At 59.1% G+C, this 27,576-nt stretch overlaps 1 protein-coding gene and 1 long non-coding RNA gene across 6 annotated transcripts; both read left to right on the forward strand.

Moving 5' to 3' along the window:
- Positions 1 to 187: 187 nt before the first annotated feature.
- On the forward strand, positions 188 to 26,837 carry ATG4B (autophagy related 4B cysteine peptidase). 5 transcript variants are annotated; one of them, XM_030324721.1, is made up of 13 exons: positions 188 to 353; positions 9,243 to 9,344; positions 9,489 to 9,560; positions 11,442 to 11,540; positions 11,928 to 12,029; positions 12,504 to 12,576; positions 15,275 to 15,354; positions 21,518 to 21,711; positions 22,231 to 22,309; positions 22,595 to 22,740; positions 23,944 to 24,000; positions 24,404 to 24,497; positions 25,380 to 26,837. In XM_030324721.1, exons 1-13 carry the CDS (start codon positions 203 to 205, stop codon positions 25,451 to 25,453), a joined length of 1,323 nt encoding a protein of 440 aa, XP_030180581.1. In that variant the 5' UTR covers positions 188 to 202; the 3' UTR covers positions 25,454 to 26,837. The 5 variants fall into 5 exon arrangements, 4 of the variants coding, with proteins under 4 accessions (XP_030180581.1, XP_030180580.1, XP_030180582.1 ...); XM_030324723.1 differs by lacking the exon at positions 25,380 to 26,837 and adding an exon at positions 852 to 945 and having other exon boundaries at positions 271 to 353; positions 23,944 to 24,491; XR_003970786.1 differs by lacking the exons at positions 24,404 to 24,497; positions 25,380 to 26,837 and having other exon boundaries at positions 22,595 to 23,728; positions 23,944 to 24,023.
- LOC115520401 lies at positions 15,362 to 18,010 on the forward strand. The gene is made up of 2 exons (XR_003970787.1): positions 15,362 to 15,811; positions 15,913 to 18,010. It is a non-coding gene; the product is annotated as an uncharacterized LOC115520401 (long non-coding RNA).
- Positions 26,838 to 27,576: the final 739 nt, after the last annotated feature.

Genomic DNA, 27,576 nt, shown 5'->3' on the forward strand with positions numbered 1-27,576 from the left:
TACGGCAAGATGGCCGCGCCGGCGGCCCGGGCGCACGGCGGGCTGACGCGCCCCCCCCACACCGGGGTCCCGCCGCCCGCCCGCGTCTGCTTCCGCTAGCCCAACGGGTCGCTGCCGAGGTCCCCGGAGCGAACGGTGCAGGCCGCCAGGGAGCCGAGCGCGCGGGCCCAGCCCTCGGCTTTGGGCCCCGCCGTACGCCAAGATGGCGGACGTGCGCTTCCACCCTCACTTCCGGCCCCGCCCGCTCCCGCTAGGCCCGGATTGGCCCCGGCAGCGGCCCGTCGCGTCGCGCTGCGGAACCGTCGGAGCGACGCCGCTCTCAGTCGGCGGCCGGAGAGGGAAGATGGACGCAGGTGAGGGCCCGAGCGGGCGCTGGGCTACCCGCGGGCGGCGCTCTCCTGGCCCCTCGGCCGCCGGGGTGTCGCCCGGCCTCGGCGGGCGTGAGGGCTGGGCGCGGGGCCGCGGGGCGGAGCTGGCCTTCACGCGGAGCGGGGCGGGGCGGGGACGGCGTCCGTGGGAAGGCCGGCGCGGATGTGACAGCGGGTGTTTGCGTGTCTCGGCGCCTTCTCGGTCCCGCCCGGGCGCCCGGCGACAGGCCCAAGGCCAGCTCGGACGAGAAGGGGCGGCGTGGCCTCCCAGACGGGACACCGCCTCGGTGTCGGGCGCTTGCTGGGGGTCGGGCGGAGCTGGCTCTAGAAACTGCGGCCGGAGAATGCCTTGTCTTCCCCCACCCGCTCCCCATGCCCCGGGAATTAAGAAGTGGAGGAGACTCTTGAACTCTCCGGAGGCCAGAAACATACTCACGGCACGCGCTTCTTCTTCTTTTTCTTCTTCTTCTTTTTTAAATTCAGTGACCAGTAGATCATGCCAGCTTCCTTTCCGTGGTTGAAGAGAGCACCTGAATTCATCTCATCATAACTTAACTTCTTGGGGTCCTAATGCAAAGTATGTGGCCGAGCGGGAGGGTGTGTGTATTATCCGTGTGTACACGTACATGTGCGAATATCCGCATATGTGGTGTTTTGGTCTGTCTCTTCGTGCTTCTGTTCAGAGGAGAGACCGTCCCTTCATTTTTGCTGGGAAGCTATTTTGGGTCTTTGTTCAGTAGCCTTGAAAGCATTTCCAGGGCAGTCTTAGCCTTTTCGTTCATTATAGGGAGTGATTGGCCTTCAAGCACCGCTCCCCTCCCCCACCTGGTTTCATCCCCCCTGGTTTCATCCCAGCTGTCATCCTGGATGGCATTGTTTGCTGTGTCTTTCTTCTGGCAATGGCAACACAAACTTACTGAAATCTCAGTTTGGAAATGAATGCAAACATGTATGGCCAGTATTTCAATGATTTGTAGCATTTTGTCCTTTAAATGTGTTGGGGAGGCTCAGTCAGTTAAGCCTGCGACTTCAGCTCAGGTCATGATCTCAGGGTTGTGGGTTCGAGCCCCGTGTCAGGCTCTGTGCTTCTGTGCTGACAGCTCGGAGCCTGGAGCCTGCTTTGGATTGTGTGTCTTCCTCTCTCTGCCCCTCCCTCGCTCGCGCGCGCGCTCTCTCTGTCTCAAGAATAAATAAAAACATTAAAAAAATAATAATAAACGCGTTAAGTTGTGGTGGAGACTGTTGCCCAGATTCCCAAAAGAGCAGGTTAAAGAGGTTATTTTTTGTGAGGTTTGTTTTAAAAAGAAGTGTCAGAGAGTGTTTTATTGTTTGCTGGGGGCAGGGGGCACAGGGTGGAGAAAGGAATAGAATTATTTATCCACTTTCTTGAAGTTAGCCCTGCTCAGAAACTATAGACCTTTGACATGGGAGAGTTGGTTAAGGGGGAAAACATGGTTTCATGCTGGTTGTATTGCCGTGCACGTGAAAATCAGCAGGTTAAAGTTAGGGGTAGCCACGTGGTGGTTCCCTGAAGTCATCTCCAGGGAAAACACCAAAGCTGTTTCAAAGTACCAGAAGGTGTTCGCATTTGAGGGCCTCTGTTGATGCTGATAAAAGTACGTGTGGTATCTGTAAGCTGCAGTGGAGGGTTTTTTTCCTGACGTGATGTTGTGCATCCTTTTAGGGATGATTAACAACCCAGTGTCCCCTGATCCCTGGAGTCCTTACGGATTCTGCCTTCTTTGACCAAATCTTACGCAATTCCTGGTGGTTCTGTTTTTACAGTGATCCATTTGATAAACTACATTTATTGTTGAGTGAGAGGTTTGTGTTGGGCATTGTTCTAGGCCCTGGCTAGCGAAGTGAACAGAATAGACAAAAGCCATGCGGCTCATGTGGGAGCGGGATGTGGGCCAGGAGGGTTGGAGTCATGGGCAGGGTGTCTCTGCAGACAGAGGTGAGTTTTAACCGAGACCCAAAAGCAGCGTAGGGGGAAGGGCAGGTGGCCCAGTGTGGCTGGGGTGCAGCAGGTGGGATGAGAGCTTAGGAGCTGAAGGCAGAGAGACGAACTGGGCCCAGGCACAGGACTGGGCTGTTTATTCTAAGCAAGTTGGTGACTCTTTGGGAGGTTTTGAGTGGAGGAGTACCGTGATGGGAAATGTGTTGCACACGCTCACTCTGGCTCTTCCGTCCGGGAATGCTGCTCGTGCTGAGAGGGGCAAGGGCAGAAGCCAGGAGGCCGGTAGGGAGGCTCCAGTAGGGACACTCTGCTAGGGACACTCTGGTTGGGAGCCTGTTGCAAGGAAGCCCAGCGGACCTTACTTAGTTGGGTCAAATTCTGGATGTGTTGGAGGCTTGAGACAACAGGACCTTCTGTGGGTTGGAGGTGATGGGGCGGTAGGAGGGGACGAGAGGAAGGAGTCGAAGGTGGGGCTGAGGTTTGTGGCCTGAGCTGAGAAACTGCCGGGGAGGACCTTGGGAGTGGTGCCGGTGGGGAAGCTGTTGGGAGTTTGGCTTTGTATGTGTTGACTGTTGTTCGACATCTGCTTTGCGACGTCCGGGGAGGTTTGGGTCCCCGGCCTGGAGCTGAGGGCGTGGGCCTGGACTAGAGGTTCAAGTGTGTGGGAAGCCACTTTGGAGGAGTTGCTGATGGGCTGAAGAGAAGGAAAAAGAAGGGGCCTAGGAGGGGTGCCCAGGGCTGCCGGCCGGGGCATCGGGGTCCAGAAGGCGGCAGGCTGGCTGCGGGCCCGTTGTGTTGTCCCCTGAGCCCCCAGCACTTGTGTCAAGACACGCTCTGGGTTCAGGGAACCGACCGGTGCCAGCGGTCAGAGAGCTGCACCGCCCATCCCCTGAGGACAGAGCCAGCACCTTGTGCGCGTAGGCCTTCGCGCTGTGTCTGGCGCGTGGCTGGTAATTGAAGCAGAGATTGAATCTGTGACACTTTCCCACTCTGCACTGTAAGGACTTCGGTTTGGAGAGTTTGCCACGTAAAGCTGGCCTGTTGTAACACAAAGGTGTAAACGGCGAGAAGGGGCTGTGGCCTTCTGTCTGGTGTGCTCATGAGCGCGTTATTTTCTAGTTCTTGGTGTCTGTCGCTAACGTTCCGGGTACTTTTCCTGTCTCTTCCTTCTATTCAGAATTGAACCGCCAACACCTTCATGTAAACTATTTGGGATTTTAGAAAGTAACTACTTGCAAACCTGCTATTTTAAACAGACATTTTCTGGGGTGCCGGGGTGGCTCAGTCGGTCAAGCATCCGACTCTTGGTTTGGGCTCAGGTTGCGATCTTACAGTTCATGGGTTTGAGCCCCATATCAGGCTCTGTGGTAACAGCGTGGAGTCTGCTTGAGACTGTCTCCCTCTCTCTCTGCCCCTCCTCTGCTTTCTCACTCTCTCTGTCTCTAAAATTAAAAATTAAACGGGGCGCCTGGGTGGCTCAGTCGGTTAAGCGTCCGACTTCGGCTCGGGTCACGATCTCGCGGTCCGTGGGTTCGAGGCCCGCGTCGGGCTCTGGGCTGATGGCTCAGAGCCTGGAGCCCGCTTCCGATTCTGTGTCTCCCTCTCTTTTTGCCCCTCCCCCGTTCGTGCTCTGTCTCTGTCTCAAAAATAAATAAAACGTTAAAAAAATTTTTTTTAAATTAAAAAAAAAAATTTAACTGTAAACATTTTTTTTTTAATGTTTATTTTTAAGAGCCTTTGAGAGAGATGGAGAGGCAGAGCACAAGCGGGGGAGGAGCAGAGAGAGAGGGAGACACAGAATCCGAAGCAGCTCCAGGCTCTGTCAGCACAGAGCCTGATGTGGGACTCGAACTCACGAACCATGAGATCATGACTTGAGCTGAAGTCGGGGCTGAGCCGCCCAGGTGCTGCTTAGCATAAACATTTTTTTTTTTTTTTAATTTTTTTTTTTTTTCAACGTTTATTTATTTTTTTTGGGACAGAGAGAGACAGAGCATGAACGGGGGAGGGGCAGAGAGAGAGGGAGACACAGAATCAGAAACAGGCTCCAGGCTCTGAGCCATCAGCCCAGAGCCCGACGCGGGGCTCGAACTCACGGACCGCAAGATCGTGACCTGGCTGAAGTCGGACGCTTAACCGACTGCGCCACCCAGGCGCCCCAAACATTTTTAAAGGAAAGGGAGAACGCTTCTTTTGATTTTGTTTATAAAACATGATCTCTCAGAAGCTGTAGGTATTTTGGGGAAATGTCTTTGAAACGTGATGCTTTACAATAAGCTTGAAAGGAGCTAGTGGTGCGTGTATTTTGTATTTCTCCCTGGTTGGGTTACAGTGTGATTGGTACTAAGCGGAGAGAAATTGGTGACATTCGTTGAGCACAGTTCCCTATTTTTCTGTCAAATTAATAACATAAATCAGAACATTTCTTTCCTGATGGAATTAGCATGCTATTAAAGGGTTTTCTGCTCCTTCTTCCGGATGTGATCAGGGAGGAAAACGTGGAAAATCAAGTGTCTGGGACTCAGGTGACCAACTGAAGGCAAGTGCCTCTGAAGGAGCCCCTTTCTCACGGCGAATGGCACCTGTCAGCCCTTCTCGTCCTGCGCGTCACCTTAGTGGGGGTTAGTCATTTCCTGGGAGTCGGGAGACTGGCGGTCTTTTCGGGATTTGACCCTTTTTAACGTGGAACGTATGTGAACTGCTTCACACAGGATTGAGATCACACGGGATGGTGATGAAATTAGATAAAGGGCTCATCAGTTTGCCGCAGCCTCTCTGGGAAGGAGGCAGAGGCCGCCGGCCGGTGTGAGCGGAGTTGGTAGACGAGTGGCCTCCCGTGTTGGCCACTTTGTTCAGGCGTTGCGAGCTGAGTTTTAAAGGAGGAAAGTGCTGGTTTGTCTATTGAACTGTTTTCTGAATGGGTGTCCTGTAACATTTTCCGTTCTGCAGGGTCATTAATATGTGTTTTGACCAAATTAACACGAACGGCAAAAGTGTTCTCTGAGGGGAAGGGAGATTTAGTTTCATCCCATGAAATGTGAGGTCCAAGAGGATATGAAAGAGAGGAAGAGGGGGTGCTGAAAACCACGGCTGGGTGCCGCACATGTTGCTGGGACCTTGCACCAGCCTGTGTCCCCACCTGCCCTGGGCAGAGCCAGTGGCAGTGTCCCCACTCCGTGGTCAGGGGACCCGGGCGTGCATCCTGCAGCCAGCAGGTGGGCTCTCTGTGCCTAGAACCAAATCTTCCAGCAGCTACAAAGTTGAACTTCGGACGTGCATGGATTTAGGAAAACATTGTCTTTGTTGGAGAGTACAATCTGGAAGGGCCAGGAGCTTGCTGGTATGGTCCAGGCGCCGTGAGGGTGCCGGGCTGTGGGGACACCAGGCGGGTCCCGTCCTCCGGGGCAGGGGGGATTGCCGGGCAGGACTCTGGTGGCCGCACGGGGACGAGGGGTCCTTCGGTTGCATTCCTGGGCTGAACTGCCGCAGGTCCATGGGACTCGTCGCAGTGGCTGGCATCTGCGCTCTGAGCACGGCCCTGCGTCTGTGAGGGAGGTTTGGGCCTTAGATGCAGTTTCGTGCTCCTGCGGGTTGTGTTCCAGGCCAGCTTCCTGCTCACATGGCCCTGGGGGCCACAACTCAGTTACAGAGCGTGGGGGCTTCTCGTTCCTGGCTGTGGCATTGCCAGCGTGGCCGGCTCGGTCGCTCTCAGGGGACCCACCCTGAACCTCGCTTCCTGTCGCCCCTTGTGGCACAGAGCCTTTCAGGTTTCCTCCTCACACCGTCCCTGTTTTACCGATGAGAGGACCAAGGCAGAGAAAGGTCACCACCAAGTGAGGGTGAGCCTTCTGGTTCCACACGGCGGGGAGTGTGTTCGACAGGCAGTGTCCCCCAGGACCGGGAGGCGACCACGGTCCCTGTCTGAGGATGCCGCGGTGCACTGGGGGCAGTGTGTCTGCAGCTGGTTCCAGAGGCGGATGGAATGTGACTTGCACCCCCCCGGGGCGGTCACTGGAGGGGCAGGAGCAGGAGAAACAGTGGTGTGAGGGGACGTGGGGAACAGGGGCACGGCAGCACTCTCTGGGGACCCGCAGATAACGTGTGCCCTCGCTTCAAGGCTCCTGCTGATCTGGCAAGAGCTGGGGTCACTCCCTGGTGTAGTTCATTCCCTTCAAGTGTCTGGCTCCTTGCTTGCTTTTGGCTGGGGCAGTAAAGGATCTGAGGGCACGCAACCCATAATTTTGTTAGCTCTGGGACGAAATTTGGTGACCGGTGTTAAAGGGACGCCTCTTACTCCTTTCCCTCTGAAGTTGGCGTGGTTGCCTATAAACTTTGCTAGTAAACCTAAGAAATACACCTGCTTTGCGTTTTGCCACCTCATTGATGAAAACCTCTCAACTTCAGAGGGGCCCCGGCTTTCACACGGAGTGGCGGCCCTTTGACGTGTGCCGCACCCCTGACGCGGTGCACGGGGGCGATGCCGCCCGGAGTACTCGGTAGCTCTCAGGGTCATCAGAGACCCCTTCACCCGTAGTTGACGGCTGCGGCCGTAGGAGGACCTCAGAAGTTAGTAGGGCAGGATGAGAGTGTGCTCCTGTGGTGGTGTCACTTGAGACCAGACAAGCTGTTTGCCTCCTTTCTCCTTGAGAATAGCTGAGTGTCCGCGTGGGTTACGGCCCAGAGGTCCTGATGAGAGAGAGAGAGAGGTAACAGGCATGGTGGTGTTTGCAGCCCCGTGAGAAGGTGGAACGCGAGTCCATTCCCGCGTAGCGTTTGCAGTTGTGTGCGGAGACCAGAATCGTCCCTAACAAAGGAGGGGGAGGTAGCCTTGGGCTGGGGCTCTTCCTCACGGTGGAAGCGTGGGCAAGTCACACGCACCGAGCGGGGCCCCTGCATGTGCCCGAAGCCCAGCGAGTGACGCCCCGGTGCCTGCATCCTGCTCAGGCGCTCTGGGCGGCGAGGCTTCTCTGGAAGCACAAGACTGTTCTGATGCCATCTGATTCGGGGTGGGAAAAAAAGGCAGGGCTAGGTCTGGGTTCCTGACAGCCAGGGGAGTCTTTAAGTAGCCAGCACGGGGTCTTCTGTTGCTGTGGATGTCTCTGTTGGCGGAGCACTGGCGGCCAGCCCCGTGACGGGCATTAGCGCGCCTCCAGCGCAGCCTCGCCTCGTGGGGGGAGTACAGTTGCGCGCCTTTGAGCCTGCAGGTCTGCGTCCTCGTCCTCGATACTAATGATGCCAGCTGACCTCGGAGCCCTTCAGTCTGCCAGCTTCTGTGTGAGTGCCTCGTGGGGAGGATTTCACGGACACTTTGCAGTCGCACTGCGAGAGCATCCTGTTACTTTCCCCCCTACCCCCCCATATTATGGGCAAGGAAATTGCTACACCAGGAGGTCAAGGAGCCCAAAGAACTTAGAAGCTGTGAGTGCCTGAGCTAGGATTTGAACCCCCACTGCCAGCACCACACCCCCGACACCCCCAGGGGATCGCACACAGCAAGACCGATAGGCTGGGACGTTCACGCAGGAAACCGGGCGCTTGAGCGCTCAGGGCATGGACATCTGTGCAGCGGGACACCGTGAGACTGGTAGACATTTGCTGGAGCTCTGTGTCTGTGTGGACTGACCGCGTTGTTGTCTAGAACAGAGAGGAGGAAATCAGGGGTGTGGTGTAGTTCCTTTGTGGGTCCACACGTAGACTTCTGGAAGGAGATTCACCGCTGGGTGTGAAGCTGCAGATGATTTTTTATAATATTTTTGTAGTCTTGGGGTTTTAAAAATCAATATATCGTTGTTACCAAAAGGTGGGGCTGTTGTCAAAAAATAAATTCAGATGCGGGAGAAACTATTATGATAGATTTTCCAAAGATTTTGGGGAAGCTACGGGTGAAGGGTACAAGTGACTAGGTGCCACTGAGGCTTGGGAGCTAGCAGATGAGAGCTCTGCATTTTTGTTCCATGAGGAGCAGCCACAGAGTTGGGGGGCCCAGGACCTACTGTGCACCTTGCCTCGCGGGAGTCTGTCTGTGCTCTGCCGGGTCTGCAGACTGTGTGCACAGGATTTCCTCATCCGGGTCCAAGGACAGAGAGGGACCCTGGGCCTCTCTAGTTTCTTAGCTGAAGCAACACGGTATTAAGTGGTGCTCAGGACTTGCTAGCTCCACACACGGCAACTTCCTTAGCAGGTGGGAGCCGGTGGCCTTGTTCTCAGAGCGTCAGTGAAGTGGAAACAGCTTGCAGGGGCCTCTGGGTCTGTTTCTGGGAGTCTGTGTCCCGCCCTCTGCATCTGGCTTCGTCGTCCAGGAGCTTGTTTTCTTGCCCCTGAAGTGCCTGCCTTCCCCCACGGCATCTGGACACATGCTCCTAGGGGACATTTACTCCACCGTCTGTTTAGTCTGCAGGCCCCCGTGTGCACTGAGATGCCAGGGCTACTTTTGTCCTGTAGGTTTAAATTTAAAACAAGTACTTAATGGGGCACCTGAGTCTAGATTTTGGCTCATGTCATGGCCTCAGCACGGGACCAAGCCCAGCATTGGGCTCCACGCTGAATGTGTAGCCTGCTTGGGATTCTCTCTCCCCCTCTGTCTCTCTCACTCTCTGTGTCTCTCTCTGGGAAAAACAAACAAACACACACACACACACACACACACAAACAAAGACAAAAAACTCTTACCAAAAAAAAAAAAAGAATTAAGTTCTTCCCTGCCCTGGGCCTAGCCCAGTGGGCCTCACCTACGTGTCTGCTGGAAGGTGAGGCTCGGGCCGGGAAGGGGGTGGGGGTGGGGGACAGATAGCTGGCACGACCCTGCGGAGATGCAGAATTCCACCTAGCTCTTTATACAGAAATGCTAGAGATAGTCTCTGATGCTGTTCTCTGAAATCATAAAAATGGGATCACTGTGTGTTTGGTTTCAATAGCTACTCTGACCTACGACACTCTTCGATTTGCCGAATTTGAAGATTTCCCGGAGACCTCAGAGCCTGTGTGGATACTGGGTAGAAAATACAGCATTTCCACAGGTATTAGCCGTGGGGAGGCCTGCTGTGCTCACGGGGCTCAGTCTACAAAAAGCGTTTTGTGGTAATAATAGTTACCTGCTAAGTTTCTGTGACACGTGATCTACCAAGTTAAGGCTGTGTTTTCTTCTTTTAAATAATCCCTAGAAAAGGATGAGATCTTGTCCGACGTGGCGTCCAGACTTTGGTTTACATACAGGAAAAACTTCCCAGCCATTGGTAAGTACTCTGTCTGTTACAACCTGTGACGATACGTACGTCGTATGAGGAGGGAAACTTGACAGTTAACTTCAGGATGCTAGTTGTTTGTCACTTCGTTTTAATTGTTGTAGCAACCTGAACTAAATATAAGCCGGCTGAGGGCTCGCCCCTGGTGTGGCAGAGTCAGGGGCCAAACCCAGGACTCCTGATTCTTCCGAGGGCAGGGATTATCGGTGTGCAAGTCAAGGTTTCTTCCTGGGACCTGAGATCAGGATAATGAGTCACAACTGGCATTTAAAAATGCAGAACAGAAGGGGACACGAATTGGTGTGTTACCGTAGCGCACAGCGTGTCAATCCAGGAGGATCTAGTTTGTGTGTCTGAGTGTTGTCCCCGGGCCGTGGTGGTGACAGTTCGCTTCCTGCTGTGGGGCCAGCATGTGTGGAAGCCATTGCCCTGAATCCGACACTTTTTAAATTTTTTTTGAAGTTTATTTATTTTGAGAGAGGGAGGGAGGGAGGGAGGGAGACAGAGAATATCCCAAGCAGGCTCCATTCTGTCAGCGCAGAGCCCAACACGGGGCTCAGTCCCATGAACCATGACCTCATGACCTGAGCCAAAGTCCGACATTTTACCAACCAGGCGCCCCCCTCACCCCCGCCCCCATCACCTTTTCCGATGTGTTCCGCACTTAGCCGTGGGAGAGCTGAGGGGCAGCGCGCATACGTACATGCCTACATACGTAGCACGAGCGTACGTCCCACTGAGAGTGACCCTTTGTCGTCGGGACCCTGGGGGTGGACAGGTTGGGCACCAGGGCTCGGCCTGGCCTTTGCCGTTTGGAGAACCCGACACTGGAGGTGGCGGGGCACCAGAAGGCCAACGGGTGGCTGGTCTCAGGCCCCTCACCCAGACGCGGTTTCCTGCGTCCCTGGAGTGAGGTGTGTGTGGCCGAGCCATGGTGCCTGTCGGGGAGCATTGCAGAGTGCGGACCCGAGGCCTGTGCCACCACACACCACTGTCTGATGAGCCCTGTCGGCTGCGCCCTGGGATTGAGGCGGGGTGGGGGTGCCTGGCGGTGCTGGCAGGACCCCGCTGTCCTGCGGGTCTGCGGTCTGGGCACAGAAGGACAGGCCGAGAGGAGCCTTGTGCGGTTTGGTGAAGTCATCGAGAAGGACGCGGCCTGCCTGTGAGGGCCACCGTGGTCTCTTTCCTGCCCTGGCTACGCGGAGAGGACTAGTTTGTCTGGGGCGTTGCGCTCTGAAAGCCCGAGAGGCTTCGTGGGAGGGGCTGTCCGAGGCTCTGAGGTGACCTGGGCGGGGACAGTGGAGCCAGCTGGGGCGACCCTGGCATCTCTGTTCCTCCAGCACCTGCCTGTGGAATTGCGGGTGGATAGGACATACAGGTGTCTCCTGGCGTGCCAGGGCCCATCCCGGAGGGCACGCAGAGCTGCTCTGCCTGGTGGCCACACCCTCTGTGCCCCGGGGTGGGCCCGCTGCCAGGGCACGGGGTTGTTGCTGACCCCCCGGTTCTGCTCCTGCCCTGCGGCCGACGCGCCCCTGCCCGCTCTCGCAGCACCTGCGTCTCTGCCCTTCTGGGGCTTGGAAAATGGCTCCTGATTCAGCTTCAGGTCTCCTAGATTACTCACGAGGCTTCCTGTCTTTTCATGTGTTCCACACACTCTTAATTCTCTGCGACTGACTTGTTCACATATTTCACCCATCTTGAGAGGATGGCGGGGTGCGTCACTGCCCACTAAATGTGCCCTTGGCATGAGCAGGCTCTAAATGGCCTGTCACCTGGGGTGCAGCTGAGGTGGCGTCCGGGCCTCCCGCCGGTGGCCTCCTGGCCCGCCGGGCCCTCTGACAGCGAGGCCTGTCTGTCTGTCTGCCCTGCCAGGGGGGACCGGCCCCACCTCGGACACAGGCTGGGGCTGTATGCTGCGGTGTGGACAGATGATCTTTGCCCAGGCCCTGGTGTGCCGGCATTTAGGCCGAGGTGAGTCATGGCGCAGGGACGGCAGCATTCTCAGCAAAGGGGACTGTGGGGTGAGGTCACCCAGAGTGATCACTGGTGGAGCAGAGACTGGGGTTCAGGGTTTCTTGAGTGGGGACCCCCTGGGTTTCGTCAGCTCGAAAAAGTGACTGTAAAGGATACTGATGAGCGTTTGTCTTTCAAAAACTCTTTATGAAGTCACTGAAACCACGTCTGTCTTCTGCGTGGATTTGTTCCGGTGGCTTAGCTCATACGTATTTGGAAGCTTGGAGAATTTGTTAACGTCAGGAAGGTTCAGGGAAGGGTATCCTCTGTGGCTTGGGTGTTCTAGAAGCGTAAAGGCCTCTCTCTGCTATTTGGGTACCGCTGACCTCTGCGTGTCTCCGGTAGATTGGCGGTGGACGCAGCGGAAGAGGCAGCCGGACAGCTACTTCAGCGTGCTCAACGCGTTCATCGACAGAAAGGACAGTTACTACTCCATTCACCAGATAGGTGGGAGGCTGCGGATGTGCGGGGTCCCCCGAGAGCCGCTCTGCTGTGGGGTGTGCGAGGCGTGAGGCTGTATGTAGGTCACTCCGGCCCATAACCGGCGGGGCTGTGAAAGCCGGACCCTGCCCCCGAGGGTTCGTCCCGCGCTGTACCCTTCGCGGGGTCCGAGTGCTCCTTGTGTTGATTCGTGTTCTCCCGCGGGCAGGGCAGGGGAGAGGCAGAGCTCTGAGAGACCCGGCCCTCCTGCTCCTCACCGAGGGGCTGGGGTCCTGGCTCGTAGTGAAGGGCAGCCCTGGCGTGGCCTCCGCGCCTCTCGCGAGGAAGCGTCCTGGTGTGCTTGGGGAGGGCCCGCTGGAGGCCGGGGTGGGAGCGCCCGTGCGGGCTTCCTGTGGAGCGTTGCTGCTGCCGCTTCGGGGGGGTGGGGGTGGGGGGGGAGGGCTGCGGTGCCCGTCACTCATCCCGTCTTGTTTCCTGCAGCACAAATGGGAGTCGGCGAGGGCAAGTCCATCGGCCAGTGGTACGGGCCCAACACGGTCGCCCAGGTGCTCAAGTACGTGCCAAGCTCTGTCCCTCCCGTGTCCTGGGGCGTAGTGGAGCGCGAGACTCTGCTGAGGCTCGCTTGCTGAAGGCCGTGGGGGGGATCTTCCCCTCTTCCCCTCACGGGCGGCCGCACCAAGTGGTCTCCTGTGTGGAATTTCTGTTTCCCGATAAATGAACATCTTCACCCAGATGGCGCACTTTGGGTGGGGCCCGTGTGTGTCACCCGGACCACCCACTGGTGCTTTCTGAGGGTCTGGGAGGGTGACGCTGGTCTGGAGCGACGGCAGTATGGCGTGGGCACCGTGGGGCTCTGCCCCTTCCTGGGGCCCCGTGTCTGCAGCTGCGGCTTTCCCTCCACGTCCTGACTCGTGCACGTGCTGCCCACCCCCCGGGCTCTTCCCAGGCTCCTCGCTCAGCGGGTCTGAACCGGCCCTTGTCCCTCGGCCCCAAGCCCGCTCCTCCTCGTTGCGGCGACGGGCTGCCAGTTCCGCCCGGCTGCCCTGGTCGCGTTTCCTGGGTTGGAGGAACCCAGATGCTGCCTTCTCTCGCACGTCCGCCTCCTAGCTGAGCCCCGAGCCCGCCCGCCATCTGTGTTCTTCCCCAGCCCCCCATTTGCTCAGCCCCCACCACATGCCCTCAAGGGCCCTGGGCCCAGCCCCGCGTGCCTCGGGAGCCTCGTCTGCGGATGGTCAGTCTCCCTGCATGGTGCGCGCGCGTGGTCGGTCTGCGTGGCCCGTGTGCCTGGCCTGTTTGTGCGGTCAGCGTGTGTGGCCTGCATATGACTCTGTTGGTGTGCTCCGTGCATACGGTCTGTCTTTGTGGTCCGCGGTGCACGTGGCCCGTGTGTGCCGTGGCTGTGTGGTCCGCGTGAGTGTGGTGTGCTGTCTGTGTGGTGTGCGTGGTTCGCAGGTGTTCTCTGCATGGCCTGCGTGTGTGGTCTGTGCGGTGTGCTGGTTTGCGTGGGTGCTCTCCACGTGCTCTGCGTGTCTGGACACGGGGTCTGTCCGCGGGCTCTGCATGTGGACTCTCCCTGTCTCAGCTGTTCCCTCGCTCTGCGTCCCCACTGCTGCTCTGAAGAGCTCCTTCGAGGTTGCTGTCAGTCTAGTGGTCACATCTGAAGGCCAGGTTTGGGTCCTCTGTTTACTCCGCCGTCCAGCAGGTGGCCCTCGATGCAGGTGTTCTGTCTTGGAAACCCTGGGCCGCACGGTCATGCTGTCTGGTCCCTGTCGATGCCTCCATTGCGGCCGCTTCGCCCCATCGGGGAGCACCGCAGGCCCGGCCTGGGCCCTTGGCCGCTCTCTCCCTGTCAGCACCGGCCTCAGCTGCTGTGTGCACGCAGCCGGCTCCTAGAGCCACGTGCCCAGCCTCCAGGCCCAGGTCCACATGCTTCCTCAGCATCACCCCTTAGGTGTCTGAGGGGCAGGTCAACCTAACAGCCAGAACCCAAAGCCGGCCCCCCTGCCCCCCCTCCCCAGCCTGTTCCTCTACAGGGAACGGCAGTGCTGTCCTTCCTTCCAGAACTCAGGCCAACAACTGAGATCCTGCCAGACTCTTTCTCGGCACAGCCTGTCCCAGTGTGTCCAGACTCTAACCAGGGGTCACTGCTTCCCTGTCCTTACCCTGGCCCAAGCCCTGTCTTTTGCCTCCTCCTTGGTCTTCCTTTTCTGTCATTCTTGAGTCTCTGTGGAAATAGCAGTAGGTGACGCTTTCACAAAGTGCAAGTTGACCACCTGCCCCTTCTCTGCTCGGAACCGTCCTGGGGCTTCCCAGCCGAGTCCAGGGAAAGCGGTGAGCACACGCGGGGCCCTGCCTCCACTGCCCACCCTGTGCTCGCTCCCAGGCACTCTGCACCTGCCCTGGAAGCGCCCCCCACTGCTGCTCTGTGCTTCTCCACGACGCCTGCTGCCCACACGCTTCTTCGGAACGTCAGCCTCACGAGGGGCTGCTCTGTGTCTTGTGCGTCCGTGGGTTTCGGGCCCGCACCTGGCCCTCGGCAGACGTGAGAGGGAGGCAGCCAGTGGCGTGTTGCACGCGCTCCCCCGGCCTCCACTCTGGCCTCCCATCGGGAGCGGCTCTCTGTGGCTGCCCCGTGCCTTCCACGTGCGTCCCCAGACACACCAGGTCCTCCCTGTCACCTGGGCGGCCCCACCCCGTCACCCAGCACCCAGGGTGCACTCGCCCGCCTTCCTGCTGCACCTTCGGTTGCTCTCTGGGTTTCTTCAGAATCTTGTCTTTGGCCTCGGTTCTTTTCCGCTGCTGTTCGCAGTTGTGAAACCAGATGTCTGTGGGAGGACCCGAGTGCTGGTCAGTCCGGCACTTTTGGAGCTGCGTGTGCAGGTGCTGGGAGAAGCGGGGGGCTGGGCCCGCCTGGGTCGGCCACACCCCCGGTGCCTGAGGCGGGGCTTGCGCCCCAGTTCCCTTTCCGCGTGCAGCTGGGTCAGGAGGTGATGCCACGCAGGGCTCTGGCGCGGGGACTGTGTCCGCAGGTGGAGGCTGCGGGTGATGGAGGGTGCCCTGGGCCCAGGTGGGAACAAGCGGGCCACAGCCTCGGCCTTCCTCCCGCCTGCGGTGCTGACCATCTCGGTCGTCATCTTTCTCATCCGCAGAAACCGCTAGAGCGTTTGACGCTCTTTCCTTCACCTGCCCCGCACAAGTGAGATGTCTTTGATCGTGAAGGCTTATTGGTGTGTTCTCCCCTTTTCCGTCAGGAAGCTTGCTGTCTTCGACACGTGGAGCGCCTTGGCAGTCCACGTAGCGATGGACAACACGGTGGTGATGGAGGACATCAGTAAGTGAACGGGCGTGCGGGGCTGTGGCTGGTGGGCCTCGGGGGCGGCTCCCTGGCCCACGCTGGGCGCCCCCCCCCCGCCGGCGTGCAGGTCGGCGCCCCACGCGCAGGCCAGGGGACTCCTTGTTCTCTTTCAGCGCACACCAGGCTCGGGGGAGGGCCTGGATTCTCTGTAGAGCTGGGTTGGGTCCCTTAGTGCCCCGTGCTGTTTTGTGTCCTCGTTGCAAGTGAAGTGTTCCGGTGTGCTGGGTCAGCCCCTCGCGGGCATCCGTGCGCCGCAAGGAAAGGCAGGAATGGCTTTCTGCTGCGCCGGCTCGGGCCAGTGTGCAGCAGGAAAGGGGAGCGTAGCTCTGTCCCTCCCTCTGGAAGGATCCACGGGAAACCTGGAGGCGTCCAGGCATGCTGAAGTGGTAGTCCGGGAGGAAAACGGCTCCATCTGGCAGATAGTCTCTAGAGAGTGAGTTTTGAATTTGGAGTTGACATCCTCTTGTGCTACCAAGCCGACAAAACTCTTTCGAACGTCTTAGTTTTTTCCTCGGGAACGCCTTTTCCCCACAGTTTCCCAGCCCTCCCTCCCTCCGGTCTTGTTGAAGATTGTCACATAAGAAAGAGCCTTGTGAGCCAGCTGATCTGCGGGAGGAGGTCTTGTGCTGTGACGGCGGGTGGGGGGCCCCCGCCACAAGCACACCTGGGCCCGAGGCATCGCTGCTCCCCGCTGCCGACTGGCCCTTCCCCTCTTCAGCCGGGGGACAGCGTCCATGAGGTGTCGGGGGAGCCAGGGTCGGGCCTCCAGCAAGCAGCGGCCCTCTGCCCGGCCCGCCCTCCCAGCTCACCGACCCTGTGTCCCCTGAGGGCTGGCCGACCAGGGCCCCCACAGAAGGACATGTATCTTTTCCCTCTGCCTTCTCCTTGCATTCTGTTTCTAGAAATGTTTGTGACACGTTGGAAACTATGGAAACGCACAGAGAATGAGGGAAACGACACTTGATTTTCTCACTTGGAAATGGTTCCTGTTGGCATATAGACGGCCCCTCCCAGTGTGTGTCTCGTTTTTGAGAGCGGTCCTTACAGGCGTCAACAGCGGCCTCTTCCGTCAGTGAAACGTCACAACCATCTGTTGTCTCTTCACTTCCCAATACACATCAGGGTTTTTTTGGCCCCGTTGTTGGGGGGAACCGCTTACCTCAGGGTCTACCCAGTCAGCCTCCCAACCTGCCCTCAGACGAGCGCGGCTGGCTCCCTGGTGCGGTGCCAGGAGGGGTGAGGGACAGGCTGCTGTCCGGAACCTCCATTCCTCGGTGGGGAGGGTGCTGGCTGGCGCCTGGAGGAGACTCAGCCACGTGGCTGGACGCTGGCTCCCGGCTCTCAGGGTCTCAGGTTGCCCGCGGCAGCGCTGCTGGAGACGAGGTGCAGATCCGGGGTTTGTCTGAGGACGACATGGGTCTGTTCTGGGGAGGGTTCCTAAGCGGGGTGAGTGTGGCTGCCCGGCCGTGATCAGGGCCCCGTGGTCCTCCCCTCCTGAGTCAGAAGCACTGTATGCTGCTCACGGGGACGACTGAGGAAGGACAGCATCAGAACCCAACCCACAAGGACACCGGGGCTGAAGAAGTGCAGAGACCTGAGGGGTGAGGGGTGCGTGGAGTAGACGGAGGTGCTTCCCAATGGCTGTGCTAATGCTTTTGGTTTTAGGAGCCCCAGGGGAGGCCCCGTGGGCTGCAGCAAAGGCCTGAGGGCAGCCTCTTTGTAGTCACGGGGGCTGAGGTCGCGGGCGCAGGAGGGAAAGCTCTGATTCAGCAAAGCAAGTGGTGGAGAACCAGCAGTGGCCGAGCAAGGGCCGACCTAGTTTTCAGAGCCGCTTCGGGAGTGGTCAGCCGGAAGCACCCCGGGTGTGCAGGGTCAGCCGGAAGCACCCCCAGAGCCCCTCCCCAGGGAAAGCGCGGGCATCCCACCTTCCCTCCTCTTCAGGGGAAGTGTGCGGGGCGAGGGGAGGCCTTGCCGGTTGGGATGTCCCCACCCACCTGCCCACCCTCCTTGGGGGGCCGGCCAGGACACCCAGAGCAGCCTCTGCCCCTGCCAGCGCTTGCCGTCAGTGGGTTTAGACCCTCGTGAACAAGCAGACAGTGGGAAGTCACTGGATCTGGGGAATTACAGATTGACAAAGACAATCTGGTGTTGCGCACGAATGAAGGAAAACTAAACTCGAGCACACCGGAGAAAGCATGTGGCGGAAAGACCCTGGTGGCAGAGATAAAACAGAGGTGGCTGTGGATAGAATTTTCAGGAGGCAAGGACAGGTGACCGTGAAGGAACGGGAGGAAAGCTTCCCCGCTCCAGAGCAGGTGTTATCTGTAGAACCGGAGACCTCCGACTTTTTAACCAAGAGTTGTTCAGATATGCGTGTTCCTGGTGACACTTCCAAGCTGCAGAGATAAAGAGGCACTTTTATAAGCACCCAGTTGACGATGATAATAAGCTGCCTTTGAAGAAAGGTGATCCTTTTGGCCTGGCTGTCTCCCTTCTGCCACAGGAGATGCTGGCGGAGACAGGTCAGCATTCCGTGGCAGTGGCCTGGCTTGTGAGCTGGGGGCCCAGGCAGCGTTCAGCTGTTGTCACTGATAGAAACACAGGGGGCTTTTACATGGTAAGGATGTTAGAGCAGCACGACAGAATTGCCAGTAGGTGCCTGGTACAAATGAAAACCCGTTGTTCGTTAACAGCAGGACGTTTGCAGTGTTTGGGCCACGTGCAGCCTTGGTGGGTCCCCAGAGTGCAGCAGTGACAGGCCCTGCTCCCGTCCTCTCTTGAGCCCATCCACGTGAGATTCTGTGCTAGTGATGAAGATGCAGTGAACCAGGAAAGTGTCACAGAGCAGTAAACAGACTAGGTGACAGGTTGAATATACGGAACATGGAGTCACGGAGCGGCCCGATCACACCGTAAGAGAGGTTAGCGGATACACATTAAACTCTAGATTCTGGCCACAGAACATACCTTTTTGAAGTGTCCGTGTGTATAAACTAATGGAGACTAAATAGAAGACACGATACTACCTAGAAATTTGAAACCGGCCTTAGCTTTTGGATCAAAAGAAGTGAAGTTTACAGACTCCGTATCAGAATCTGATGCATTCTAAACTCAGGAAGAGCCTGTATCTGCAATACTGCTTGCCAGATACTAAAAAGTGAAAACACACGAAGTGAGCATGTACTCAAGAAGTTAGGGAAAGAACAACAAAATTAGCTGAAGAAATCCAGGAAGAGTGGTATTAATAAAGACCAATTGATGATTAATGATTTAAAAGAAGGAATTGTAGAACTAATAAATTCTGGAGCTGGCTTTTTCAAAATAGCAATAACACATCACCAGGTAACTTTATCAAGAGAAAATGGGAAGGGGCACGTGGGTGGCTCTGTTTCGTCATGACCTGACTTTGGCTCAGGTCATGATCTCAAGGTTCACGAGTTCGAGCCCCGCGTTGAACTCAGTGCTGGCGCGCAGAGCCTGCCAGATCTTCTGTCCTCCCTCCTCCTCCCTCCCTCCCTCCCTCCCTCCCTCCTTCCTTCCTTCCTTCCTTCCTTCCTTCCTTCCTTCCTTCCTCTTTCTGCCGCTCCCCCACTTGCAGTCTCTGTAAAATAAATATTAAAAAAAGAAAATGGGAAAAGCCCAGAAATCTGCTTTCAGAAATTAGATGGTAAGATTCTGACATCAGTTCTGTTACGTGGGCTTGCACCCCCCACACCAAGCAGTTCTGCGACACCAGCTGGGTGTAACTATGCTACGTTGTAACCCAGTTGGACACTGAGCTGAGGCAGCGTCAGACCCTGTGGGCCGAGGGCTCGGTTCCACAAGACGATGCCCCTCCTTCAGACCCCAGCGCCAAGACCAGCTTGTGGCCTGTGCTTCTGAGCTGTAGATGGGAGGTTCTGACCACCCCTTCTTCGGGTTCGGTGAACTTGCTTGAGCGTCTCTCAGAACTCACTTAGTAGATTCCCGGAGTGTTGGAAGGGACGCAGCTCAGGAACAGCCGGCTGGAAGGGGTGTGGAGCCTCCGTGCCCTCTCCGGGAGCACCACTCTGCCCGAATCTCCACGTGCTCACCCACCCAGAAGCTCACCGAACCCGGTCCTTTTGGGTCTCTACACAGGCTTTGTTACACAGGCACGGCTGATGGAATCATTGGCCGTTGGGGATCGATTCCGCCCCAGCCCCTCTCCCCAGAGGTCAGGTGTGGGACTGGAAGTTCCAGCCCACCCGTAGAAGCTTTGGGGAAGTCACCTCATTCGTACAACGAAAGACACCTGTGTGGGCCTCATCACTTAGGAAAATTAAAGGGTTTTAGGAGCTCTGCTAGAAAACCAAATACGTGTTTCTCACAATAAATCGCAATATTAAACAAGGATTAGCCAGAGATGAAAAGAAAGTTGAATCCCTTCCTCACCCGTTCTTTCATCTTCCAAGTATGTATTTAAAAAATTTTTTTTTTTCAACGTTTATTTATTTTTTTGGGACACAGAGAGACAGAGCATGAACAGGGGAGGGGCAGAGAGAGAGGGAGACACAGAATCGGAAACAGGCTCCAGGCTCTGAGCCATCAGCCCAGAGCCTGACGCGGGGCTCGAACTCACGGACCGCGAGATCGTGACCTGGCTGAAGTCGGACGCCCAACCGACTGCGCCACCCAGGCGCCCCCAAGTATGTATTTTTAAAGTAAGAGCCAGCATGAGCACCAGCAGGGGAGGGGCAGAGAGGGAGGGAAAAAGTCCCAAGCAGGCTCCCTCTGCGTTCAGTGCAGAGTCCCTGGGATCATGACCTGAGCCGAAGTCAAGAATCGGACGCTTAACCGACTGAGCCACCCGGCGCCCCAACTACGCATTTTGAGAAATTCCAATCCCGGGTTCGTTCAGCCATCAACCTCCCTCCTGCATCCCCAGTCGGGGTGTCCTGGCACACCCACTCTCCCGCCGCTCCGCAGCCCTGGCCTGTGGTCCGGGGGCCTCGCGGTCTCCTCTGACCTGACGGTTTGCCCCCTTGGTTTATTTTCCTGGGTTTTGATAGCACTGACCTGTTGAAGAACCCGGGCCGGTTTGGTACAGCGCCCCACACTCAGTGTGTTTGCTTCCTCGCACTCGGATCTGAGTAAACATTTGCCTACGAGCAGACCCCGGGGCCACCAGTAGAGCGCCGCCGTGGAGGTTCTGCCCAGCAGCGGTGCTTCCTCAGGGCACCTGCTTGGCCGCGTCTCTGCTTCTGCGATCGCTGAGATCTGAGGGTGATGCAGAGTGTGCTCTGAGGATTTTTGCCTGGAACGGTGGCTCTGTAACCGTCCTTCCTCCACGTTCCCCGGCCGGCTCACTGGCTGGCCTTCTCGAGAAGAGCCCTCTCTGCCTGCCTTCTCCTCATTTAACTGAGCCACTCAGGTGCCCCTTTCTCCTTATTTCGATTTGGAAACTTTGTGAGTCACTGGACTTGTGGATTCTCTTTTTATTCAGCGGGTTATGCATTACACGTTATGGTCCTTACTCACTGTTCCAAGGACGGTGAGTGGACACCCCTTCAGGTTCGTGCTGTTTTCTGACGTGCTCTGTCATCGTCATCGTCCAGTCCTCCATTTGGGCGTTAACTAGATTCAGGCTCATCTTGCACTCTCTCTGCCCCAGGCCTGGGGTCGGTGGTTTCCCTGAGGAGCCCCGGTTCCGTGTAGTGGGGAAAGGTGTTCAGAAACCACGGACCGGGTGCTGCTGGAGCATCCCCGTCCACACGACCAGCCAGCCCCCTTGTTAGCACGTCGGTTAGGGGTCACCAGCAGGTGTAGACGGCAGATAGCAGCGTTCATGAGGGAGGGAAAGCATCTCGTTGCTGAGGGGCCCCGTGCCTCCACGGAGCCGTCGTCGCTGGGCTCACGGCTGTGTCTGCCTGTACGGTTTCACGGGACACTTTACTTCACAGTAACAACTGTCTATCGGATGTGCATAGAAAACGTTTGATTCTGTTTTTTTCTCTGTGGGCGGCAGGATTAATCGTCGTATTTTCCAAGTTTGAATTGCGTTTAAGCCCTTGGCTTTTTATCCCCTTTTCCTAAGACCAGATGATTGTGTACTTGTTTTTGTCGGGTTACCGTCCGCTTGCCCCTGTTCGGCCCTTGAAAGCCCGTCTCCATCTTTCAGGAAGGTTGTGCAGGGGCGGTCTTCCGTGCGCGGGGGCCGCCGCGCTTCCTGCGGATCCCGGCCGGCACTGTAACGGCTTCCCCGCGGGAGCCGAGGTCAGCAACAGGCTGGCACCGTGGAGACCCCTGGTGCTTCTCATCCCCCTGCGCCTGGGGCTCACGGACATCAACGAGGCCTACGTGGAGACTCTGAAGGTGGGTGGGGGCCGGCGTCTTCTCGCCCACCAGCAGGGGGCTCAAGATGCCGCTTGTTGCTAAACCCTGCTGTCGTGGCCATGCTGGCACCCCGTGGACTGCTGGCCCCACTCCCGGCAGTCCCGACCGCCTCTCCACTGGCCGCTGCGCCTCTGCTCCCCTGCTCCCCCTGCCTCCGGTCTCCGCCAGCACCCAGCCTCGGGGCACCGCTCCCCCCCCCCCCCCCCGCCTGTCTGCCCTGTGCACGGGCCACCGAGCCCAGTCCGTACCTCCTCCCTGCGCCCGCGTCCCCCTTCCGCAGGCCCACTGCCCCCATGGGGCTTCCCCGGACGCGACCGCGGATTCCTTCGTGGCTAAGCTCTGTGGGACCACGTCTTCCGGCTCTCCTTCCCGCGTCCCGCCCTCGGGCCTGGGGCTGGCAGGGAAGGGGGCTGCCCCCTGGACACACAGGCTGGCGGTCGCGTGGCTTGTGCTGCCGCACAGCATGCTGAGCCGCCCCGCCTCCCCTGTGTCCCGCAGCACTGCTTCATGATGCCCCAGTCCCTGGGCGTGATCGGAGGCAAGCCCAACAGCGCCCATTACTTCATCGGCTACGTCGGTGAGTGGTGGGTGTGCGGGATGCTCAGGCGGGCCCGAAGCTGAGGAAGAGGGGGCAGGCTGCACGTCCTTAGGGCGTCGGCTCGAGCCGGGTGTCCCGTTCCCGCGGGTGGTCTGTGTCCCCTCTTGGCCGGTGCCGGCCTCCCCAGTGGGCTGGTTCCCGCCCCGTCTGCGGCCCACCGGCTCTCCCGGCCTGATACACCCAGCCAGGTGGGTCTCGGTGCAGCGGGTCTGAAATGGGACCCCGGGCCGCTCCCCGTCTGCTGACTTCTGTCCTCTGACGCAGGCGAGGAGCTCATCTACCTGGACCCGCACACGACGCAGCCCGCGGTGGAGTTTGCGGACAGCTGCTTCATCCCGGACGAGAGCTTCCACTGCCAGCACCCTCCGAGCAGGATGGGCGTCAGGGAGCTCGACCCGTCCATTGCCGTGGTGCGCCCCCACCCCGTCCCGCCTTCTCCGGCCACGTGGGCTGGCGTTCTGAGGAGTCCTGTGCTCAGTCCCGCTGTTTTAGAATGGAAGTTTCCGAAAGGCTTCAGATTCTCGTGATTTTTTTTTTTTCCCCAACGTGTCGGTTTAGAATGCAAAGGGCACAAAAGGGTTAACGGTGTCCATGAGCTACTCACGCCCGCCAGAGGCCGTCATCCTGCGTGGCCCTGCGCGGCCCACACGGCCTCGGTGTGAGCCAGAGCGCGGTGAGAGTGAGTGAGCCCCCGTAACACAGCGGCGGCAGCGGCGGCCTGCCCAGCCCACTGCCCTGCACCACCTCTGTGGGCTCTTTGGGTTGACTTTTAAGTTTCTTGACTTCTGTGCCTGTGAGATCGTCCTTAAGAATCAGTTTCCTTCTCTCTTGATTCCAAGGCTGGGATCTGGGGTGGTGATTTCTCTGAACTTGTGTGCCCTCAAAATGTACTTGATGGGGAACGAGGCCCAAGATGCCTGCGAGTAATGATGTCCCTCGGGGGGTGATTGAGTCATAGATGAGGCAGATCGGTCCCGAAACAGACATCTGGACGCAGGGTCTGTGGGTCTTGTGTCATGTCCTGAGGTTGGTGGCCCCGGGGAGGATGCCTGAGGGTGGCGGGACGTGGCTGGAGCGTGGAGGGTTGAGTTCCCGTCTGGCTAGCGCGAAGTACGCAGCTGCGCGAAGTGCTCGGTACCCGAGCCACCTGGACAGCCAGCTCCGTGGACGCCGTGTCCTCGCCTGATAGGAAGGGTGCTGCACGTGGGCTCCTTAGGAGAAACTAGACCGTTTCCCTGCAGGGTGCTGCCCGTGCTCCTGTTCGTGGTAAAAACCTGCGATTCTGCTGGCGCCTGGAGTTTCTCGTAACTCGTCAGCAGGGTTGGCGCTCTGTGCGCGTGGCTGCAACTGTGCGCCGTCCTCACTGGCTCCGTGGGACCCAGGGCTCCCCGTGTCGAGGTGCCGCTGGGCGGGGGAGGCCCACTTGGGCCGCACGTGGTGGGGTCCCAGGGGCCTTTGCTGCCGGCCAGGCCGTTAAAATGTGCACGGCCTCTGTGGTCAGTTGGGGCAGAGCCTCCAGAGGAGGGTGGACGCCCCTTCGCGGTCCACACGGCGTCTGAGGGGGCCCCGCTCTCGCGCCTTGCGCGTGCTGCTCACCGTTGTTTCTCTTGCAGGGGTTTTTCTGTCAGACCGAGGAGGACTTTGACGACTGGTGCCAGCGCGTCAGAAAGGTGGGTAGCGGGTCCCCCACCTGCGGGGCAGGGGGGAAGGCCGTCTCCGGTCTGGGGTCCCACCTCGCAGCGTGCCGTGGCCCTCGCGTGGTCGTGGCTGTGGCGTCGGCCTCGGACCTCGCTCGTGCGCCTCGGTTTCTGGCTCGCCGCTGTCGTGTCGGTGAAGGGAGGCGGTAAGTGGGATTTGCCCCCGAGGCTGCTCGCCAGCCTCACGCTTGCCGCCCCCCGTGTGGCCGGAGACCTGATGACACGTGGATGCCCGAGGGGCGGCGGCACCTGCCTCAGCAGAGGGTCGAGAGCCTCTTGTGCGGAGGCTGCCGCCCCTTTCTTGTCCCCAGTTCCCTCTGCCTGGTGAGCGGGGGCGCTGGGGCCGTGTCTGACGGCCGGCCGTGTCTGCTGACAGCTGTCGCTGCTCGGGGGCGCCCTGCCCATGTTCGAGCTGGTGGAACAGCAGCCTTCCCACCTGGCCTGCCCCGACGTCCTGAACCTGTCCTTAGGTGAGTGTGGGGGGCCACGGGGCCACGTGTCAGGTGCGCCGTCCTGTGGTCTGTGTGACGTTCTGTCCCCGTCTCTCTGCTTCTCCGGTTGCCTTTGGCCTTTAAGATTTGTATGACCCCAGATGTGACCGCTTGTGGTGTGTGTGGGACCAGGGGTGCTGCCCGGCAGCCCGTCCCCTGCCCCAAGCGGGCTGTCCCTCGCCTCACGCGCAGTGCCCGGGGGTGCTCAGGCGGCCCCTGGGTTCCGTCAGAGCCGGGACACGCTGTGTCTCCGAGACGGCACGGCGCCAGCTCTGGGACGGCAGGCCGCAGCTGGACGCCCGTTTCCTGCTGCTCACGGGCTCTAGGCCCAGGCCGCCTCCCTCGCTCAGGCCCTCCGCGTCTCCGACGTCAGTCAGCCTGCAGCGTACCGAAAACCCGGCCTCGGCAGGAAGGCCGGGAGCACATCCGGTTCCTGAAGCCGTCTGTCTCCGTGACGATGACGGGGCTCGTGTCCTTGTCCCTCTGAGAAGATTCTGGAGGCTGATGACGGAGTCCACTGTCTGACAGAACCCAGAAGGGAGTGCTGCCCGCCCTCCCCCAACCCCGGGACGGGAATCCCTGCCCACCCAGCCCCCAGCCTCTCTCTCTGCTCCAACGAGAAGCGTGTTCTCCTCAGATGAGCCTCAGGGACTCTCTGGCCCGCCCTCCCCTGGTTGAGGCTCCGGGCCGGCCGAGACCCGCAGCGGCCCGGTGTCCTCTGGGCTCCTGCTGCACCGAGGGCAAACCGGCCAGAGGCAGGGTGCGGCGGGCAGTGCGCACAACAGGCGCTGGTCGCTTCGTCCCCACGCCCCAGGTGTCCCACGCCAGGCACCTGATGAGGCGTTGGCTCGTTTCTCCTAGATTCTTCTGACGTAGAGCGACTGGAAAGATTCTTTGACTCAGAAGATGAAGACTTCGAAATCCTGTCTCTTTGAAAATCCCGGAGCTGGGGGACGGTTTCCACTGGCCCTCACTGGGGGCACCTTCGAGAGCCCAGACCCGCCCTGGGGCGCTTGGTGCCGCCGCATTTCATCCATCCAGCCTGCCCGTCCGCTGAGCGCCCGCGCCCCGTGCCGCCTCTGCCCTCACACGGAGCCCCCCCGTGAGCCCTGCTGCTGCTCCGGCCCAGAGGGTCTGTCTGGGCGACAAGGCGCAAGCCAGGAGCCACCGAGGGAAGCCCAGCGCGGCCGGGCCGGGAGCCCCCGAGAGCAGGGCCCGTCACACTCGCGAGAGCTCTCCCTGCCACACTGCCGGCCCCGCGCTGGCGCGTCGCCTCTGCCTTGCTTCCTCCTGGGCGCTCGGTTCTGGGTTTGCTTTGGAATTAAAATCCTGTTTGAAGTCACAAGGACGTGAATTTCTGTCCTGTCCGCCTCGGAAGACCTGCAGGGCAGGCGTGTGCGGCGGGACGCCTGTGGACTTCGCCTCGGCCCCTGCCTGCCCCGCGGCCTCCGCCCTGCCACCGTGCTTTCTCAAGGGCTACCTCGGGGGGAAACCGGGCCGGAAGAGTCAACGGCAAGGCTTCTCCTTGATTTGGGAGGAAAAGTAGCAGAGTGGTGGGGCGTGGTGGAAAGCCAAAGATGTCACCGTGCATGTGACTCGCTAGGACAGGGACAGCCTCGGAGCTGCAGGTCACGCCCGAGTGGGGCGTGCCTTCCTCACGTCTCCTCTGTGGGTCCTGGCGTCGAAGACACCCCCCCTCCCCCCGCCGTGCTGCTGCTTTCCCGTCGCCGGCTTCCCCTGGGTCGGATCTGGGTCGGGGGGTGGGGAGGGGGCTGCCCTGGGGCCCCCAGGCCCTTCCTCCGGCTCCCTGTCCTCGGGGTTGCCTCGTGGTGAGGTTTTAGGTGGTTTGGGGCCAGAGGGCAAAGCCTAAGGCTTGATGGTGCGAGACTGGCGCCCCATCCTTCTGCACCAGTTGGAGACGTCTCCAGACCCTTCTCGGCTCTAACGTCAGCACCTGTAGCCTTCAGCCCCCGTGTTCCGGGCCCACCGGGGCTTGCCAGGACGTGTCGCCAGGGCTCCGTGTCCCTGCTCGTGTGGGCCGTCTGTCCTGCGCCCCATCCGTGAGGTAGAGCCTGGGGAGCCGGGAGGGCTGGCTGCAACCCTCTGGACCACACATGTGCCGCCGCTGCCGCGGGCTGGGGGCGCGGGGCGCTGCCGCAGCCCTGCCGTCGGTACGAACCGGGGGCGCGGGCGATGGCCTGACCCACGGGGAGCTTTGTTTCGTGTGTTTTGAAAAAGGCTTACTGAAGAAAATGTTCATTCCTCGTAGCGTAGTTTGCAATTCTTAATGGCAAATAATAACCGTTTCAGTAGAAAACACTTTGTCGTCTGTGTCTTGATTTCTACTGGAGGTCTAGGTGCTGTGATGAGAGCGTTTCCTGGGCTCACGAAGCCACAGAAAGATCCTCGGGGTGGGGCTCTGGTAGCCGGCAGGTGTGGGCAGCTCTCGTCCCCAGAGCGGCGCACGAGGAGCCCGTCCTGCCCCCACCAGCTCGTGGGCTGTGATGCTGCCCTCGGCCTCGTGGTCTCCCGAGTGAAAGACAAGGACCTCGATTTTAGGACGACGCACAGCGGCTCCTCCTTCGACAAGAGAGGCTGTGGAGAGTGTCTCGCGTGTGGTGTTAGCCTTGGTTTGATTCTTAACGTTCACTTTATTTTTGAGGGAGAGACTGTGAGTGGGGGAGGAGCAGAGAGAGACGGAGACACAGACTCTGAAGCAGCTCCAGGCTCTGAGCTGTCGGCACAGAGCCTGATGTGGGGCTTGAACTCAAAAACGGCAATGCAAGATCATGACCTGAGCCGAAGTCGGCCGCTTAACCGACTGAGCCACCCAGGCGCCCCATCCTTGGTTTGATTTCTGAAAGCAGTGTCCTTCCAGGTGGGCTGAGCCCACTGGCCTCGTCCGGTCACCTCGGCACGAGTCACACAGCGCCCCCACCTGCCATCCACGGCAGCTGCCAGGGGACGAAGGCAGACAAAAGCTCCCCAGGTGAGGAAGTCCGGGAGCCTGCGCCACGGCCTCTAGGGGACACCCAGAGTAGCTTGAGCTGGAACGGTC

The sequence above is a fragment of the Lynx canadensis genome, chromosome C1 (assembly GCF_007474595.2).
Source record: "Lynx canadensis isolate LIC74 chromosome C1, mLynCan4.pri.v2, whole genome shotgun sequence".
Taxonomy (NCBI): domain Eukaryota; kingdom Metazoa; phylum Chordata; class Mammalia; order Carnivora; family Felidae; genus Lynx; species Lynx canadensis.